The 20,977-nt window shown below is 34.8% G+C and overlaps 1 protein-coding gene across 8 annotated transcripts in view; it reads left to right on the top strand.

Annotated features, from left to right (window-relative positions):
• The first annotated feature begins 661 nt into the window (after window positions 1-661).
• Window positions 662-20,977, top strand: part of SNCA (synuclein alpha) — a 105,339-nt gene continuing 85,023 nt past the window's right edge. Inside the window, exons 1-5 of one of the 8 annotated variants that reach the window (XM_036227702.1) lie at window positions 2,878-2,992; window positions 3,362-3,507; window positions 10,258-10,299; window positions 15,693-15,835; window positions 17,606-20,965. In XM_036227702.1, the coding sequence (XP_036083595.1) occupies window positions 3,387-3,507; window positions 10,258-10,299; window positions 15,693-15,835; window positions 17,606-17,623 (324 nt within the window). In that variant the 5' untranslated portion in view covers window positions 2,878-2,992; window positions 3,362-3,386 and the 3' untranslated portion in view covers window positions 17,624-20,965. The other 7 variants (XM_036227701.1, XM_016161073.2, XM_016161074.2 and 4 more) reach the window with 7 other exon arrangements.

Consider the following 20,977-nt stretch of genomic DNA (forward strand, 5'->3'; position numbering starts at 1 on the left):
ATAATTTTTGGAATTTAGTGAAAAAATAGAGTAGTGATAAAAATTGGGGCATATGTTGGCATGTAAATGAAATAGTATTAGCTATGCATTGAAAAATGGTAGACACTGGGTGATATTCACAGGGGAGTTCTTTATTCTGCCTACTTTTGTATATGTTTGAACATTTTCTTAATAACAAAGTTGAAAAGAAGGTGTCATCTAGGTTATCTCCTTTACAGAAGAAAACTGAAAAGGAGGACATACTTGTTCAAGGTCTCAGAACCAGACTGCAAAACAACTTTCAAGTTTCACCTTCTTTCTCTGATCCCAAGGAAACAAAACGTGAGTGTTTTAGAAGGGCTACTTTTATAAAGGGCAGACCAATAATGCGAAGAATTGTTTATTCAATATATGTACTCGTTTCCTATCCCTTTTGGTTCCAAACGGTTGTTTTGTAGATTTAAATTGCATTTCACTCAAATTTTAGACTTAAGTGAGTGCAAGGGTCAGAGAAAATATCTCCCCACCCAAAAAGAGGAAGAAGAAGAAAAGAAATACAAAACTCCAAACAAAATAAAAACATACAGCAACTACTTTATTTTCCTTTCCAGTGCTAAAATCACCCTCCCAATCCAGGCAAGGAAAGCAAAGGCATCCTCTTGGAGGGAGGAGCTTGGTTCTCCATTCTGGTGTGATCCGGAAACAGCTGTTCTCCCTCCAGCTCTGAAAGAGGTGAAAATGTGTTAAGCAATGCAATAATTGTCTTGAAGCCTGCACGTGTCTGTGTGTCTGTGTGTCTGTGCGGGGGATGGGGTGGGGTGTCAGCTCAGAGGGAAACGTGAATCTGAAGTCAGAAAAGGTGGGTGATGTATAGGTCGCGGTTTCAGAAGGGGACGAAGAAGAAATTGGATATGATGGCTCGGGAGAATAAACCAAGCTGGATTTGTCTCCTGCATACAAGCACTTGAGTCTGGAAAGTAAATCCCATTCGATAACTAAAAGCCTTACCACTGCTTGGTTTCGACGGCTGGGGAATATTTATTCCTTGTTCAGCTGATGGGAAACCTGAGTCTGGCAGCCTCTGATTGGTGGGAAAGAAAATGGTGATAGTGGGGTGGGAAGAGGATTTGACAAGCCGCCTCCTGCCTTCTCCACCTGTATGTAACTCTTCTTTACTAATCTCTTCTCTACCCGCGGGGCCTTTTCGAGCTCAGGCAAGGTTAAGAACAAACGAGAATTGAGTATATTTAAGCAAAAGCGCCCTTAACGTTGTGTCCTACGACCATTAATCAAATTTAGCGATCCAAGAGAAACGTGCTCTTGGCACGCTGATGTGAGCACCTTCCTGAGCTGCCTGCCGGCTTCAGCAGCTCCGGCAAGAGACGGGCTCTATCTTCGGTGGTTGATCCCTCAGACTCCCACGCTCCCAGATTGGTTCTGACATGGGGTGGGGGTGTCCCAGTGAGGAACCAGAGGGAAAGGCAGAGACAGGGGAGGAAGGGGGATGAGAAAGGGAGAGATGTCAGCCCAAGCCTAACCACTCCGGATCGCCACAAGAGTTCCCGTGACCCTGAACTTGAGGTGAAGCGCAGAACACCCACACCTTCCCGCCTCCCAGGAGGAGGCAGGCGGCTGGAGTTGGATACAGCCTTCCCTCCACCCCCATCCTGGTCGAAGAAGAAGAGTATAGTGCACGCGGCGCGGAAAGCAGCTAGCGGCGGGAGAGGGGCGGGGAGAGGCGCTGACAAATCAGCTGCGGGGGCGGTGAGCGGAGGAGAAGGAGGAAAAAGAGGAGGAAGATCGCGACGACGAGAAGGGGACCAAAAAAAGGGGGCGAGCGACCGAGCGCGGCGACGTGGGGTGAGGTGTGTACTGGCTTTAGAGCAGACCCGGGGACCCAGCCTTACCTTTAGCATCCTTCGCGCTATCTCCCCGCCTTCCCCTTCCGGCACTCTTTTTCGCTGGGTTCCTCTGGCGCTGGGGGGGGGGGGGGACGGGGAGTGGCAATTCGACGACAGGTTCGTGGGTTCACCTCCCACATCCTTCGCCTCTCATCGCCGGGTTGTATTGACAGCAGCCTCCTCTGGGGACCATCCCTCTCCTGGTGGCGTTTCCGCCCTTTCTGTGCGCTCCTTTTCCTTCCTTTCATTTAAATAATATTTGGGAATTGTTTAAATATCTTTAAAGCGGGGGGGGGGGTGGTGGAAGGAATCGGAGTTCTGAGGAGCAGAGGGACTCAGGTAAGTACATGTAGGTCTAAATGGGCAGCTTTGAAAGTCCCGAACACCTGGTGGGAAAGGAGTCACTGCGGACGCCTGGCAGGGGGATTGGTGCCGCAGTGAGGACCTGCTGTGTCAAGTCTCTGAGGTGGGTACGTTTCCCTTTGGTGAGCTTGGGGAAAGTAAGTTGACCTGGCTTTCCTCCGGCTTTAGATATTTCCCTCTTCTCGTCCTCTAAGGCTGAGGGGTCGAGCTTTTCCGGGAAACGCTTTTCCTTTGGGAAATGAGGGAGCATGCTGGATGGAGCATAAGCATCCAACTTTCTTTTATCTTAAATCCCCCAGTCAGCCCTCTTGGTTCTCTCTGGGAAAGTAAACTAGCTGTGTTTGGTAAATAATTAAATGGAAGTACAGAAGGGGCAAGTCAACAGGTGGTAAAGGGTTAACAGGTGCGGGCGCCGGGTTGGGAGCAGGTTGGCGCGCGCAGAGAACGCCCCCTCGAGTGGCTGGCGCGCGTCTCGGGACTGCTGGATGGTGTGAACAGGCCTGCTCAGGGTAGATAGATGAGGGCCTGCTCTGGGTAGATAACTGAGGGCGGGGATGGGTGGTCGGGTGGATTAGCGCGAGTGCGGGTGGGCTCGCAGTGGGCCTGAGGTTCAGCTACACCCAGAGTGAGTAGCTCTGTTCTCTCTTCTCTTCCTCAACCTATTAGCCCTCTGCTGGAATTCATTTTAAGAGTGCTCCTGACCCCATTCCTCCAGCTTCCATTCTTTTTCTGTGATCTGTCTTCTAAAGGTACTTCTAACTTTTACTGTCACAGTTTGGACCCTGGGAAGTTCTAAGAGGGGTCCATCTTTTCATGCGACTTCGGAGATGCAGTATGAACAGCTGAGATGATTCATCCTAGTCCATGTTTAGGAGGCTCGACTTTTACTGGCCAAGATGGATGGGGGAGCTAAATTTTTAATGCAAAAGCAAAAAAAAAAAAAAATAGCTTCTTTGTCCAATGGTTGAAATAAGGTGAAATAAGGGAACACTTAAAAGAGTTTCACACTTTGGGGAATTCTACTGATTGATCTTTCAGGGGTTTTTACCTTGGATGGTTCCAGTATTGTTTTGTTTTACCCAAAAGTTCTCATTCGAAGTGTATTTTGTATTCTTCAGTGTGGTGTAAAGGAATTTACTAGCCATGGATGTATTCATGAAAGGACTTTCAAAGGCCAAGGAGGGAGTCGTGGCTGCTGCTGAGAAAACCAAACAGGGTGTGGCTGAAGCAGCAGGGAAGACAAAAGAGGGTGTTCTCTATGTAGGTAGGTAAGCCCCAAATGCCATTTTGATATTTATTTATGTCCGTTGGGTTAGGATGATTGATGCTCTACATGCTGGTATTTCTCACTTGATTCATTTTTGCATCATCACTTGTCAAAAATATGCACTGAGTCAGAGGTACGTGTGGGTAGGTGAATGTGTATTTGAGTTAATAGTAAAAATTGGGCCTAATCTTTTGTTTTTCCAGATAATTTGCAATACTACTTAGGACTTTTTGTTTCTTTTAAAAAATATTTCTATGCATAAATGATATATTTCAGAGGGTGATTTTAAAAACTCAGTCCTCAGCCAGAGTGATATGTTTATTATAATTGATTAACCTACATTGACACATCATTATCACCCAGAGTCTATAGTTTTCCTTAGGGTTCATTCTTGGCGATGTACTTTATATAGATAGGATCGGACAAATGTATAATGACATATATCTATCATTATAGTCTCATACAGAGTAGTTTCAATATTCTAAAAATCCTCTCTGCTCTGTCTATTCATTCCCTTCCCCTAGCCCCTGGTAACCACTAATCTTTTTACTATCTCTGTAGTATTGCCTTTTCCAGAATATAATATAGTTGGAATCATATTGTATGTAGCCTATTCAAACTGGTTTCTTTCATTTAGTAATATGCATTTAAGGATCTTCCATGTCTTCAGCTCATTTTATCAGCTCATTTTTTTTTTCTAGTACCAAATTATCTTCTATTGTCTGGATGTACCACAGTTTATATATTCACCTACTGAAGGACATCTTGATTACTTCCAAGATTTGGCAATTATGAATAAGGCTGCTATAAACACTCATGTGCAGATTTTTGTGTGGACACATGTTTTCAACTCCTTTGCTTAAATACCAAGGAGCATGATTGCTGACTCTCATGTTAAGAATATGCTTACTACTTAGGACTTTTTGTAAAAAATTGCTAATCTATCTTCCAATGGGGCCATGCCATTTTCCATTCCCATTGGCAATGAATGAGAGTCCCTTTGCTTCACATCCTCACCAGCTTTTAGTGTTTGAATTTGGGTCATTCTAATAAGTGTGTACTGCTATCTTGTTGCTCTTTTAATTTGCATTCCCTTGATAAAATATGATAGAGAATCTTTTCATATGTTTATTTGCCATCTGAAATCTACTTTGGTGAAGTATCTGTTCAGGTCTTTTGCCCATTTTTTAATTGAGTTATTTTCTTATTGTTGAGTTTTAAGAATTCTTTGTATAGTTTGGATAACAATTCCTTTTCGGATCTATCTTTTTCAAACATTTTTTTTTTTTTTGTAGCCTGTAGCTTCTTTTCTCATTCTCTTGATATTGTCCCAGAGCAAAAGTTTTTAATTTTAACAAAGTCCAATTTTGATTTTTTTTTCATGGGTCACGTCTTTGGAGTTGTATCTAAAAAGTCATTGCCGTGACCCACGGTCATGGAGATTTTCTTCTGTTATCTTCTAAGAGTTTTATAGTTTTGCATCTTGCATTTAGGGCTGTGATTCCTTTTGAGTGTGTGTGTGTGTGTGTGTGTGTGCGCGTGCACACGCGCGTGCGGGTGTGCGTGTAAGTATAAAGTTGGTGTCTAGATTCCTAGATTCCTTTTTTTTTTTTTGCCTGTGAATGTTCAGTTATTCCAGCGCTATTTATTGAACTATATTTGCTCTGTTGTATTGCCTTTGCTCCTTTGTCAAAAATCAGTTGACTATTTTTACGTGGTTTTATTTCAGCACTCTGTTCCATTGACTCATTTGTCTATTCTCTTGCCAGTCTCACACTCTGGCTTTATAGTAAATCTTGAAGTAAGATAGTGTCACTTCTCTACCTTTGTTCTTCTCTATCAATGTTGTATTGACTATTCTGGGCCTTTTGCCTTTCCATATAAACTTTGGAATCTGTTTCTCAATATGCACAAAATAACTCACAGGGATTTTGATTGGGACTACATTGAACTATATATAGATCAAGTTGGGAAGACTGACATCTCAACAATATTAAGTCTTTCTATTCATGAACACAGAATATATCTTTATCTTGTTCTTTGGTTTTCTTCATCAGAGCTTTGTAGTTTATCTTCTATAGATCTTATATATATTCTGTTTAATTTGTAACTAAGAATTTCATTTTTTGGGTACTAATATAAATGGCATTATATTTTTAATTTCAAATCCATCTTGTTCATTGCTACTATAAAGGAAAGTAATTAACTTTTATTTATTAACCTTGTATCCTGCAACCTTGCTATAATCACTTATTAGTTATTAGTTCTAGGTGCTTTTTTTCCAATTCTTTTGGATTTTCTACATAGACTATCATGTTATCTGAGAACAAAGACAGTTTTATTTCTTCTTTTCCAATTTATATACTTTTTATTTCCTTTTTTTTTTTTTTTTTTTTTTTTTGTCTCATTGCATTAGCTTGGACTTCCAGTGTAATGTTGAAAAGACATGGCGAGTGGGCATCCTTGCCTTCTTCCTGGTCTTAGTAGGAAAGCTTCTAGTTTCTCACCATGATATATGAGATTAGCTATAGGTTTTTTTTTTTTTTTTAATAAATATTCTTTATTAAGTTGAAGAAGTTACCCTGTATTTCTAGTTTACTATGAGTTTTTATCATGAATTTTGTCAAATTTATCATGAATTTTGAATTTTGTCAAATATTTTTTCTGCATTTATTGATATGATCATGTGATTTGTCTTTTTGAACCTGTGGGTATAATGGATTACTTTACTTTTCAAAAGCTGAGCCAGGCTTACTTACTTGGAATTAATCCTACTAGGTCATGGTGCATAATTCTTTTTGTACATTGTTGGATTTTTTCATTAATATTATCTTGAGGATTTTCGTAAAGCACACTTTTATATAGGAGTCGTGGTTATTGTTAGCAAATAAATTTTCCAACAGAAAAATTATTTTGTCAACATATTTTTTATATATTTCATCCTTCATTACAAAACTTATTATCAATAAGTAGTTTTAAAGACTGGAAGTGACCGAAGAAAATTTTCTAAGCTCGCTGTGGCTGAAGGAATTCGGCACACTGTTTTCATAAACTTCATGAGAAAAGCAATGTTATTCCTTTATAATATTAAGCTTTTAGAAGCCATATTTTAACTAATTGAACAACTACCATGAGAATCACTGTTATTTAATATGCTTAACCTGTAGCAAGCTGAGAAAGTCAGCATAACATGCACAACAACAGTGCAGTTGAGTTCTTGCAACTCCCAGGCATTGCTTCTGACCTTGTCCGCCATGTAATTTTGAGAAGTATTGAGAGAAAAGACATGAGGCATGTGGACTTCCTCAGCTCAGCTAGTGTCCCTTCAGCTTTTATATCTGTCTAGTCACATAGCCACTGGGCACCTATTTTGTATCTATATTTTTTCTATTATAAGTTACTCATCAATTAAAGGTTAATCACTAATAAATGATTGACAGCAAACAGGTGATTGATTTGATAAGAAGCAACTTTATCAAGACTTTCATTTATCTTGATGCAGGATGTAGTTCACAACTTAGCCAAAGGTCAAATTCTCAGGTACTACTGAGGCAGAGAGGAATGCCCACAGACCAACAGTTAAACATTTCTTTTTACTAGTCACTTTTTTTACAATATGAGTGGCAAGGGATGGCAGGTGAGTAATGATAAATATTCTCTCAAGTACAGGCTGTTTTCACTTAACATATTTCCAGGATATATGAATTTCATTTACCACAGTTAGTTAAATAACATATCCCTAACAACACAGTAGAAATTTCTGTTACCACAGTACATAAAATGTGAGTGATTGCATAAAGTGCAAACTCCTGTTAGCTCTTCAGCCACAAATCATTACATAAATAACAGAAACCATTATAATCCATGATCAAATCACTTCTCTTCTTTCAAAATGTGTTTGTGATTGGCTACTACCAGCTATTCAGTTTATGTAGATAGCAAAACCGTTGCTTGTGTTGCCGCCTTGTTGTCCATTGAAAAATCCATGTGATATTTTACAAAAATGCATAATTTGGAAGAGGAAATTAGCCCTGAAAGATGAAAGTGTAGCAAAGAAATGAAGTGAAAAATGCTGAAAGTAAAATTTGAATCAAACGTGAATTTATTTATAGAAGAAATAGCTGACTGTAGGAATGTTGGCACTGCTACAGTTCCAGAGACTCTAGATGTGCAGCCAAAGGAACTTTTGAAGATGGTGGTCTCAACGTACGTGGAAAAGGTGGTTGTGATGAATAAGGTGAAGATGTCCCAGAGGAAGTGGTGGCATAAAAATACCTCACTTTAATAGAACAGTCAGACATATAATATGTCATTAAAAGTGCAAAGAGTAACATTTTGGAAACTGACACAAATTTACAAATTTTCTAATGCTTAGAAAAGATGCTTGCTCCATACAGGAAGTTATACAATGAGAATAGGAAGACAAGCAGTGTTTAAAGTACTCGATAAGTTTTATACCAAGAAATAAAACACTTTCATTTTCAATGTTTTCAATTATAGTATACTAGTAAATATTAATTTTACTAATTTTTCACTTTCCTATATATTTATAAATGACTAAGAGAGTTTTTAACGTTTTGAGAAAAAATTTTAAGGGCATGGAACAATTGTAATTTTTATCACTGATTAATCATAATTTTCATGATTAATTATTAAGATCTCTTACACAGCTTCAACTCAGCTAGCTTATGAGTATCATTTTCTGATCCAATGGGACTATGCAAAATAAACATTGCCTGCAAAGTACACATGAGCACACCACATCACATATATCTACATAATACTATCCTGTGTTCTTTTTAACACATTTAACAACTGTAAAATTTCACTTATACCAATTTATGTTTTGGTGATTTTTCCTGTGTTTTAAACTGCAAAAATCTTTACAAATATTATATGTAAAGAATAATAACAGTTTCACTTGCTAAGTATTTACTATGTACTAAACACTGTTTTAAGAACTTCATGTGAATAATTTCCTTTGATCTTCACTTTGACCAAATGATGTGTATTTGATTATTACATAGTGAAGTAAAGATTTAAATCCAGAATATCGGAATCCAGAGCCCACTTTCTTAAGTATAAAACTTAAGTATACATAAAAAGTATACTTCATGTTTTATTTTAATTGTATGTCCTTAAATATACTCAAATTGGAAGTTCTTAAATATATTTCAACTATTTTATTAAATGTAGAAACTTTCCTTGGCTGTTTTGTAGAATGTAAATTTAAATATACATGGAAATTTCACTTAATGCCATATTTTTATATATTTTTATATTATATACTCAATGAACGTTTCCAATATGATTCTTTATATTTATTTAGACCATCTTATTGACCATCATATTATTTAAACCATAGATATGCACTACTAAATTTTAATAAATTTGGAGCTAGAAACTGCCTCAGACTAGTGTTTCTCAAATTTGATCCATGAGTTACCTACATTAGATCCTGAAGGTTATTAACAGTGCAGATATCTTTACCTGATATTTAATTGAATATCTGAGGTTCTGACTCAATAGTCAGAATTTTTAATGTCACTCCCAATTAATTCTGCTGCACTCTCCAGTTTAATAACCAGCTTCTTAGAGATTCTTTAATCTAATGTATTAATTTACTGATAAGGAAACTGAGGCTCGCTTACATTTTTTCCTTTGTTTTAAAAAGTATTTATAGTTATTTCTAGCATACCTAGTAAGGATTTGCAAAACAGTGCATTTTTAAACTTAACATTGGTAACTATCTTCATATCCAAATATAGGCTTCAATAATGTCCCGGTTTTTATGTCCTTACTTTTTTATATTCTTCTATGTCTGATATAACTGCATTATTTCACTTATAAGGTAGTTCTCAGATGAATCGCCAATCTATTATTTTGTCTAAAAATATTTTATTAAAAAACTGGCATAAATTACACTGAAAAATTTAATGTTAGCTTATGAATAAAAATTCTAGCACACTTAGTTTTAATGACAAATATTAATCAATTATTTGTATAAAAGCTGGCCAAGATTTGGAGAAAATTTTTATTTTTCCCCTTCTTGAAATTAACATTAGTAATACTTGACTAATAAAATACTGCATCCCTTCTAAAGGTTTGCCTGGCTTAGTAGAAAGAATATGAATTTAGTCATAAGACCTTAATTTGAATGTGCTTGTAGCGGGTTATTACCTGTGCAACTTTAAAAAGTCATTTAACTTTGATTTGTAATTTCTTCATATATAAAATAAGCATAATATACCTATGTGAAATAGATGTTGCAGAGATCAAATAAGAAGAGCCGTAAAATGCTTTTTACATAATAGGTGTTCAAACAAATGTTGATTCCTTCTTTCCTTCTTCCTTCTATTTGTGATTTCTGAGTTAACTAATATCCCTGTTGTGCTAAACTTTAGTCAAGCTTTTACCATTGTGAAGCCAAAATCATCTTCTCACCCAGCCCATGTTATCTCACTATTTTTTTCCCATTTGTATGATATTTGAAGTTGGACAATGAGACAAAAGGCCATCATGTGTGCTGAAGCCTTAATTGGAGAGAATCTCCTGCTGGCCTTGCTTCCTTCTACTTGTTATAGAAATTACTGGGTTTCATTGGTTTAGTTTTTTTCAGTCCTGAGGATATCTTTGTATATGGGCTTCTTAAGATTGAGATTTTGTTTTTGATTAGTTGCATTTGATTAGCTATCAGCAATATAGTCCAGCTTGAGATTTATGTTTTGAATGTCTTTGTTTATATAGGCTCCAAAACCAAGGAAGGTGTGGTTCACGGTGTGACAACAGGTAAGCTCCATGAGATTATATCACTGAAAATATCTAGTAATCTGTATAGCTCCAGCATTGATCATGTGGAATGCAATTGCAAATAACCACTGTCTTATAGGAGAGCATTCTAAATGAACATCAGCTTTGTTTAATGTTAACTCTTTATTAAATATTTTTAAATAAGTAAATATTTATTGTAAATAAATAAAATGCAAAGTAGTTAACTGTGAAGAATGAGTCTGAGTTGACCAGCTGTTTAATTTATAAAATAGTATAGAATTTGAGTATTCTGACCAATTTAATGTTCTGGCAAACTACTAACATCAATAACATGTAAGGATTGCCATTTTTTGAAGGAATAAAGTAGAATTTTCTGTAGAGTATGGTGAAATATTCTGACACTAAACTAAACATTTTAGGAAACACCCTTGGGACGATCAATAAATTATTTATTGTATTTATCTCTATATGGCCTAATTTCACCAAGAATTTACATAAATCAATAAGAAAACTCAATAAAGAAATAGCAAAAATGATGAAAATCGTGGTAGTTTTGGTGATGATAAGGAGGATAGTAATAGAAATAGAAAAATCAAAGGAGAACCAAAATTTAACAATGTTAGGAGCCCACACTTGGTATAATGAGTTTCAAGTTGTATGCACTCCAACCTTCCAGACAGATGTGGTAAGAGATATAATCAAAAATGTAATTTATGTGATCAGAAAGCAGTAATAGTGCTTCAGAAAAATAACAGTCTATTACTGAATTATAAAATAGAAATGGGGAAAATCAGATGGGGGTATTAATGATATTCTATAATACTAGTATTGTGGTTAAAACCATAAACACAAGCCAGAACTCCTTAGTTCAAAATTTTGTTTGCATCTTCTAGCAGTGTGATTTTTTCTAAAAGAAGTGAATTAATGTATACAAAGCATCTAGAGTACTGAAAGCAAATAATATGTATTGCGTAGGTATTACTTATTATCACTTTATAGTGAATCTATCTTGAGCAACAGTTGTATAGCTAGTGGAAAAGTATTTCATGTGACTATTTTATACATATTTTTTGATAAAAAATGAGTGTAAAATTATAACAGAACCCTTTGAAACTGATTTTGCTGGGAGCTAAGTTAAAGTATGCAGCTTATATTTGCTCTGTTGCAATACAATATTAATGCTGAGAGTAAGGCAAGTAAAATGCCTTCTAGGAACTTTCTATAAATGTGATGTTATTAAGCACAATTTTAATAAGAATTGGGCGTAGACAGTTGGAGACTGTACTATTAGAAGAGGGCCTACCTAGATTAAGTGTTCCATTTTGATAGTTGAAGAAGAGTCCATGTTGAGAAAGTAGATGAGCATGTTGCAAGTTGCAGAGCCTATGGTAAAAATTAAAGGACATAACTAATATCAACATCTAATGGAGGCTCTGGATATGGACTTCAAAGATAACTGTTGACAAAGTCAACATTTTCGAGGCTTCTCCAGAATGACACATTGTAAACATGGGTTTGGATATGTATGTGTGTGCACACATGCACTTGCACTATTAAAGCTTGTATAATAAGGCAATATTTTCTGGAGAATAGTAGCCCACCAGTTTATGTTTCCATGTTTTTGTAATGTGAGAAACTTTGCACATTAGTTTTTCCTTTAGCATATTGAAAAATTTGAGGTGTCCTACAGTAAAAGCATTTGCATAATTTAGTTTAACCTGGGGTTCTTCAAACTTATTTGAACTTCTTTCAATAGTTACTGGGGTCGAATTAAGCTAGCATTGCCCAGAACAGTACGGAAAATGCTGCAATGCAACAAGGCCATGATGATTTTGGTGTGGGTGTATTCATAGCCATCAACCACCCTAGAACTAGTAAAATATCAAAAATGTTGTCATAGTCTGGCTCTGAGAAATGTATTAATAAAGCTGCAATAAGCACCATCTCTCTTATGTATCAGGTAAATGAATTACTTAATATGTTGAGTAGGGTTATTTAATATAAAATTCCAAATTCTAATTAGGAGGAAAAGTAAGTTTAAGATAATTACCTCAGTGATTAAGGAGAGGGGAAATTGATTGCTCATTATACATGATCTAAAGTGTTTGTTATAGGTACATAGTAAGTGCAATATAAATGTTATTTTTATTGTTATTAGTCTTAAAGTAGGGAAATGAGAACTTATTATATAGTATATGACTTTATCAGCTAATCTTAAAATAAAACTTCCCCAAGAATTATCCCATTAGCTATTTTTGCAAAAATATAGACTTTAGTAAACTTAGGAGAGGTGTTTTCTACCTACAAAATCCAAGGGGAATAAATTCTCCTAGTTAGAAAATCGCAAGATAAAATCCAGAAAACTCTACCTTAAACCCTGGCTTTTTTATCTCAGGATGTTATTTCAGTTGTCTACTTAATGCATCATGTTATAGGAAAATACAAAGTTATAATTAATCTGGACTTATTGAATGACATGTCTTTTAAGGTGCTTTAAAAAATATATAAGCTTTCTCATTTTTTTCCTCGTAAAGGCATAATATAAAGAAATTTCTTTTAATGGAGATTTTTCTGAAGGCTTTTAATTTTATAAAAAGAAATTTATTATATCATAATGAACACAGTTAATTTTCAACATGTAATAATTTAAATTTTCTTGTTACATTGTTTTATAATATAAATTTTATTATTTTCCTCAAATCTATAATTTGTATACCAATTCAAAAGTAGATCTTTTTAATGTTATAGTTTTACTCACTGTCGAAAGTTAGATTTGCTATATCTATTCTAAAGGTTGGTGGCACATTCCTTTCTTAAATTTTATCGTTGAGTTAAAGTCAAATATAAATCTAATTACTGAAGTTAATGTGTAAATTACAGATATATAAAACTTTTAATGCATTCAAAATTATTTATTGATTATATACTGTGAAATAATATAAAGAAAAATAAAACAGAATCTCTGATTTTAATTAACTCTAAATACATGGATGGAGGTAAACAGACATACTAGGAAATGAATAATTATGGTACAATGGTAAAAAGTTCAATAGTAGAGATATATCTAAAATTTCATGGGACCACAGAAGGATGAATAAGGTCACTTATTGAGTGGATAGGTTTTTAAAATGGAATTTGGCTTTCGTGGTGAGTTTTAACAACAGCTTGAATTTGCTGAGTAAACAGGTATATCTGAAGAGATGAACCAAAATGGGAAAGACTGGCTCATTTGGAGGAAAACGTAGAGAGTTAAAAATATTATACTATCAATTGGTTGAGAGGAAGTACCCTTTTTGACCCAAGTTATAATGTCTTTTCCCTTTAAAAAAGTTTTATTAGACGCAAAATGTACTAATTTGAGTGTCTATTTTCCTTTTTTCACCGTTTTGTTTGGAATGTAAATAAACAGAGAAACAGTGTAAAAGATCTTACCAGGGGAAAAGAGTCAAGGTTAATGGAAATACACTAGATAAATTAGGTCCTAGAGAAATTTTTTAAAAATATATCTATTATTGCTACATGTACACTGTTATTTTGTAATGTAACTCATTTACTTATTCTTACACATTAAAATACATACAGGTTTATACATATGTAAAGAATTACTAGATATTATAAAAATAAATTTTTATGGCTGGCAGAGAATGATGAGTGTAAAAAGATCAAAATTTATTTTTGTCTGTGATTTTATAACAAAAAATATTATCACGCAACATTTTCTGTTCATGTTTTTGGGAGTAAAACGACAACTGGAAGCAGATAATTCGCTATTTTTAAAGGATAAACATTCTAGATATTTTTAAAAGGAAAAACATTCTAGATGTGTTTTAAAATATGAAATTTCCTGTACAGCAACATTTCACCGGCATTTAAATTGAACTTTGTGTTGTGACTAGCTCTTAGTCACTAGGAGGCAACGGAGAAATCCCAGATGTGGTAAAAAGCAAATATCAAGCAAGACCTGTGTGCACTCTTCCTGGTTTAGGACTCTAAGGCCATTTCAGCTTCCCCGCCATTGCCTAAACCAAGGCATAAGCCTCCTTGTCCTTACAGACCACCCTAGCTTCCATGAACTACACAGTCTATTTGAAACCCAGTTGTTTTGTCTACACTGTTTAATTACTGGCTTCTCCCAACTGGTAACATGAAATCTGCACAATAATCATGTGACTAGCACATAACCCTTAACAGCTGACATAGTGTAACTCCTTGGCTTCCTCAGACTGGAACATATCTGAAGAGGATGTATATAAGTGTAAAGCACAACAGGAAAATGTGTCTCTATTTGCTTAGGAGAGAGCCTAAGGAAGAATATCACTGAAATCCATAAATTCCTGAAGTGTGGGGGAAAAGCAGGCAAATAAGTCTGTAGGGGCAAAAAGAAGGCATTCATTGCATAGATGCGATGCAAGACCTAGGTTTTTTAAGCATAAATGTTATAAGGTTTAGATGAAGAGGGGTTGTTTTATTTCTGTATTGATCTCGAAATTATTAAAAGAGCAGATTCTCTTGTCTTTTGCTGCTCTTTCATAAAACTCTTCATTTAATCAAAACAATCTTTCGTATTAGCACTTCTTTTATTTGGTAATCACATGGAGGTAATACAGAAAGATTAATTCAGCAATTATATCAGATAGTGTCTTGGAGAATTTTTGAAATAAGGTTAAATCTCTGCTTCTAAATCCAATCCCAAATTATTTATACTGTTTTTCTCAATATTTAACTTATTTTTAGAAACTTTCTAAAGAATAGCACTGTATTTTGTTTTAGGGGGAAAAATAAGTGTTCAATAAACCTCCTTATTTTTATACCTTATTTAATGCCTGGCTCTTTTATTCTCATTAAAATTATTGAAAATCAATCTTATTCTTAAAAAATCTTTCTGTTTCAACCACCTGAAGCTTTAAGAATCAAAGGTCCCTCATAACCATCCCTTACTCTGTTATTTATTTCTGATGGTGACATGTATGAGCATGAATGTAATGTGACTCAGAAAGTAAGGCAAAAATGAACCTCTTGAGTGAGATAAAGAATTGGCACTGAAATCGAAATAATGAAATAAATTTCATGCTGAGTTTCATACAACTAAAATTGTACCTGTAAGCATAGCTTTCTGCAAACTTTCCTGAAAAAGATGTGAACCAAACCCAAATCACTCATGGGTCTAAATTTGTGATCATTAAACTTGAAGCACCTTTTAATAATTTAAAAATAAAAAGAATTTTAGCAAAGATTCAGATTTCTGTGCTTATGTAGAAATCTCTGTAGCTTTTATTTCTTCTGATTTTTCAGCTGTCTATGATATGTGTAAATATAGGTCTTTAGAACTTGAAGCTAGTGGAAGTAAAATTATTTTAAGTTACTGTTGTTCCATCATCCCTTGATCCATTCTTGCTCTTAATTTATCCCAGTGGCTGAGAAGACCAAAGAGCAAGTGACAAATGTTGGAGAGGCAGTGGTGACAGGGGTGACAGCAGTTGCACAGAAGACAGTGGAAGGAGCAGGGAGCATTGCAGCTGCTACTGGCTTTGGCAGAAAGGACCAGTTGGGCAAGGTATGGTTGTCTACATTTTATGTTATACTTTTAAGCTTGCGAGATCACAGTGCATTTTCATGCAAGGCACTAGACAGGAATAAGAGATGCTTACTTGGGGAGAGCCGACCCCGCATTAAAATACGCTATCTTTATATATCTGGCTATGCCTTTTTGAGGTATTAACCCAGATAAATGCTGTGAACATTGTACAATAATCATGATTGTTTCATTTTTTTTTGGAAGAAAGTTAATGAAATGAACAATGTAATAAATACCAAAGGAATAGTGACATTTCAGAAAGAATGGGTGCTTTCATTGTTAGCTATGAATCTTGGAATTTGTCTTTGTTGGAATATAGCAGATCATTTTGTGCCCACTCTCTAAATTTTCAAGATTAAGATTTTTTACTTCATTTTTTAATAATGACATCATCTCCTTTTAAATCACATATTTGCTAGTCATATAAGAGTTTATTGACAAATACAAGTTTGTGGGAACTGAGAGACTTAAAATGCATATCAACCAGAAATCATGATTTTAGGGTGATTTTCAAATGCTCAGAAGAAATTTGACTTTGCATTTCTTGATGCAAATGGGACTCTAGTAAGATTATATAAAAGATACTATGGCTTTCATTTTAAACAGATAAGTAATAGAAAATGAGGTGTCAGCTGGAAGATGCTATTGTATAAACTTCATGACGAGAGCAGCAGAATGATTTTTGCTTTTCTCTGCCACAAGGGCTTACTTGCTATATCTTGAAAAAAAAAAAAAAAATCACGCATACTCTTGCTCTGTCTCTTCCCTCTGGAAAGCTCTTCCCCAAGATCATACATGTACATGGCTCACTCTTTTGTCTCCTCAGGTCTTCGTTAAATGTTACCTTCTCAATCAGGCCTACCCAGACCTATTTAAAATTGGAACCATTCTCCTTACCTGTGATATTCTTAATCTCCTTATTCTTTCTTTCTTTCTTTCTTTCTTTCTTTCTTTCTTTCTTTCTTTCTTTCTTTCTTTCTTTCTTTCTTTATTTTTTTATTTTTTTGCCAAAAGCGTTTATCACCTTTAAAAATAATAAATAAATCACTTATTTTTATGTATCTTGTTTATTTCTCCCTTTCTCACATGTAAGCACAAGAGGGTAGAATAAATTTGATTTTGTTCACTGATATTTCACATGTGTAGAACAGTGCCTGACACAGTAGACAATTAAGGAATATTTATTAAATTAAGTAGGAAAGGAAGGAAGGAGATAAGTAAAAATCAGAGTGACTTTTACCTCTGTGTCTTTAATAATTATATAGCTAGTATAGCAACAGTGGCTATTTAACCATTCAAAAGTTATAATCAAAATGGTTTTCGACTAGATATTGTGAACACTGTAAGAAAGTAGCTTTGTTTGATGGCAAATTGCTCAGGGTTGTTGTTTCTACTTAATCCTATGCAGCAGGTCTACCTTGATTAAAAAAAGGAAGGACTAAAAACCTCTAACATATTTAGATTTTTATCACATGGAATTGCATTGTCTGCACAATTGATGTGAATTACGGAAAATCTAGCTGGGGTTCTAGTGAAGTTCCCTGGCTAACATTTGAATGTATAGTTGATGGTAGTACTCCTTTGTGTAGACTATGTATTTCAAATAATCTTATTACTTGCGCTAATAATTATACTGATACCTATTTTTTTATCTGAAATTATAATTACATGGATAGCTTTATTACATTTCAAAAGGTAGGAGAGACTTCAGAAATTAGTACAGAGATAATTAACCTGTTTGTGTTCCAGACCCTTTTACCAATCTAGTAGAAGCTATGGATCCTCTTCCCAGAAAATGTGCACTCACATATATACACCAAAAGCCTGCACGGGATCTTGGAAACCCATCGGCAGACAGAGCCCATGATTTAGACCAACTCCTTGATCGTGCAGATGAAAGTGAAATCTACAGAGGAGAAGCAAGCAGTCTGAGGTCATAGCCAAGTGAAATAGACTGGTTACTAGTAGTGCTTTTCCATCCATTATGTCACTTCCCCAACCACTTCCTTAAAACCTAGTTTCCCTTTGGGTTTTTATACACTGAATTATGGGCAACCAAATTTAACTGGACAAATTCTTTGCTTCAAAATATGAAACCAAGGAAACATGTACCATACCCCCTCCCATCTAAAGTATATGATATAAATTGCAAATAAGTCATGAAAGTCTTTATTTCTTACAAAATTTGGCTTTTTTTTATCCTTCTAAAATATTTGCTATTTTAATATTTTAAAGCAGAAATCTAAATGGTGTGACAAAATTAACCATTTGGAGATATTTCTCTTATGCGTACTTATAGGTTTCTATAAATTTCTAATGTGATAATGAAGCTGTTAAACCTAGAAATTACAGCATAGTTGTAGGAAAAAAACATTGAACTGGGAGTTTAAATGGCTGATTTCTATCTCTGCTCTGTCCATAACTGGCTGGATGACCTTTTGCAGATCTCTTAAGATTCGTTTTCATATAATGAGGAAACTAAACTAGAAAGTTAGGTTAAAGCCCAATTTAGCAATAATGTTCTGAATTTCTATAACTTAAGGAAGACACCAATAACTACAAACTTGTTTCATTTTGGGATGCCAAAAATTCTACAGAATTTAAATAAAATAGTTGAATTTGTTCATTAGAAATTTTGAAATAATTTAACTATTCATATTCTGATCAGAGTTATCCCGATGAATGGAAATAAGCAATTTATTGCTGCTTTAACCATTTATTACTGACCGCATTGAGAAACTCATTCTTCATTCAAGAAATACTGCTTACTCACTATGTGCCAGAAACTTTGCTAGATATTGAGGTTAAAATAATAAGAAAACCATACACTGTTTTTTTCTTCATTTAGGTTATAGTTTAGTGATAAAGATCAATAATAATTATCATACAATAAGTGTGTAATTATTATCTGTGATAAATGCCTTGGGGTACATAATGTTGAGAATTATCTAAAAGGTAACTTAACCCAGCTGTCATGAGATAGAGGTCAAGGGGGCATTACAATTGCTTTACTGAGGAAGTAATGTTTGAGATAAGATCTAAAATAAATAAATAAATAACACGGAATTTGAAGGGAAAGCATTCCAGGCAAAAGCAGAAACATGAGGAAATCCCTTTTGGTATGAGGGAACCCTGTCAAATCAAAGAGGAATGCAGCTGAGGCTGGAGGAAATAAGGAAGAAGAGGCTGGAGGTATGTTGGGACCACATTGTGGTTGGCCACATTAAGAATTGGTCTTTATTCTAAGCATAAAGAAACCTATTAAAGCTTTGTAAGCATGGATGTCTATAGGTTTGCAAGTTGAAAAGATGTCTCTGCCTAAATGGAGAAGAAAACAGATAAAAGGAAGGTCAGAGTGGTAACCAGAGAACAGTTAGTGGTTGTAATGGAAAGAGGAGATTGCATATACTAAGGTATTGGTGGGCAAGAGGAAAGAAATGGATTAATTCAAAGACTATGTAGGAGGTGATATCAATAAAATTTGGTGATACATTTCATGAGGTTTAGGAGAAGAGGGATGTGACAAACAGGGCTGCTAGCCATTAACTTGTAGAGTGGATAAATGCCTCTGCTAGTCTCTTGGTGGTTGGTTCCTCTCTTGATGATCAGGGCCACTGTGAGAGGAGTGGCTATGTTGTATCTGTGTGTCTAGACTTCATGCCTTTTAAGGATATTTAGCATGTCACTTCCTGATTGAGGGGAAAACCAACCTACCTTCCTTCCTTCCTTCCTTCCTTCCTTCCTTCCTTCCTTCCTTCCTTCCTTCCTTCCTTCTATTCTTCTTTTCCTTTCTTCTATTTCATGTTTTCTTGTTTGTTTTTTTTTAAAAACAAAAGCTGTAGTAGCTCATTTTTATTTTACTTTATTTTTATTTGCTAAATTTATCTCTTTGGCACATGTTAGGTTTGGTGTACTCTGTCTCCATATGATGTTAACAAAGAGATATGACAACAGATACCTAAGTGCTTTTGTGAATTTTATCATGTGAATGAAGCCACTTTAATAATAATTTCCAATAATTAGAGATTAAAGGACAAATAAGATATCTTGAATTTTAAGAATTTGTTGTATCAAATATTAGCTGCTGTATTTAATATATCAGAATAATGAATCTTCTGATCTATATTTTTACCTGTATACATACAAGTGATTATCAGCCACACAATTTATTTTATGAAGCTTATTCATTGGATTGGTATAGTAGTAACAGACTACAAATGTATTGGCAGAAGTCTTCAAGTTTTAAGTTAAAATAAACAGTGATGTTATATAGATCAAATTTATGTTTCCCAACTTCTATTGTGAACAATTTATTTGCTTGTACCAAGAATATTATGCAAAACAAATAACTTGAGTAAGACTTGTTCTGCAGTGCCACTATCTTTATAAAATATAGTGAGTCACTAGAACATTTGGTTCATCTCAGCTGCTTAACAGTGCTTTGCATGTGGTTGTACTCTAATCCTTGCTGAACAAATGAGTTATGCTATCTGGAATGCCCTAGTAGAGTTGGATCCTCACTGTCCCTAAAGTTTGTATTTTTGTAACTTTCTGTGTTAGAGGAGAGTGAAAATCTTGTTAAACTATAGAGCTACTACCTAACAGATAGTATGGCAGTTAGCTTCATTATCACAATCAGTTTTGGCACTAACTTTATAGCCTCAGATAATTGAAATATTCAGGTTCACCTATTTTCTTTATTACTTTTTCTTCTTTCAGAATCAGAATAAAGTTCCTAAACAGTGCCATTTTGGAAAATTAGATCAGAATATAAACAATTTTTACTATCCCCAGCACAGAAATTGTTGATTTCAAATGGATAGATGCATGCATACTCTGTAGTTCTGCCTTAATTCACAAGAGGATAGCTAAATGAATATGTGTTAGATGAATAAAACAAAGCAAGAAAAAAAAATATCAGGTTTGACATTATGATCTATAACATTTAAGCATCTTTCTGCTTATTTGCTTTGACTTAACAGAGCTATCATGTTTAGCTTAATGCATATTTATTTTTAAATACTTGAGTGTTATGGAGCTTCTGATTAAATGATTAATCAGATGATAGATGTTGCCATCAGCTAACTCATTTTATATTGATTTCACAAATAAGCCAATGGT

The sequence above is a fragment of the Rousettus aegyptiacus genome, unplaced genomic scaffold, assembly GCF_014176215.1.
Source record: "Rousettus aegyptiacus isolate mRouAeg1 unplaced genomic scaffold, mRouAeg1.p scaffold_m13_p_10, whole genome shotgun sequence".
Classification (NCBI taxonomy): domain Eukaryota; kingdom Metazoa; phylum Chordata; class Mammalia; order Chiroptera; family Pteropodidae; genus Rousettus; species Rousettus aegyptiacus.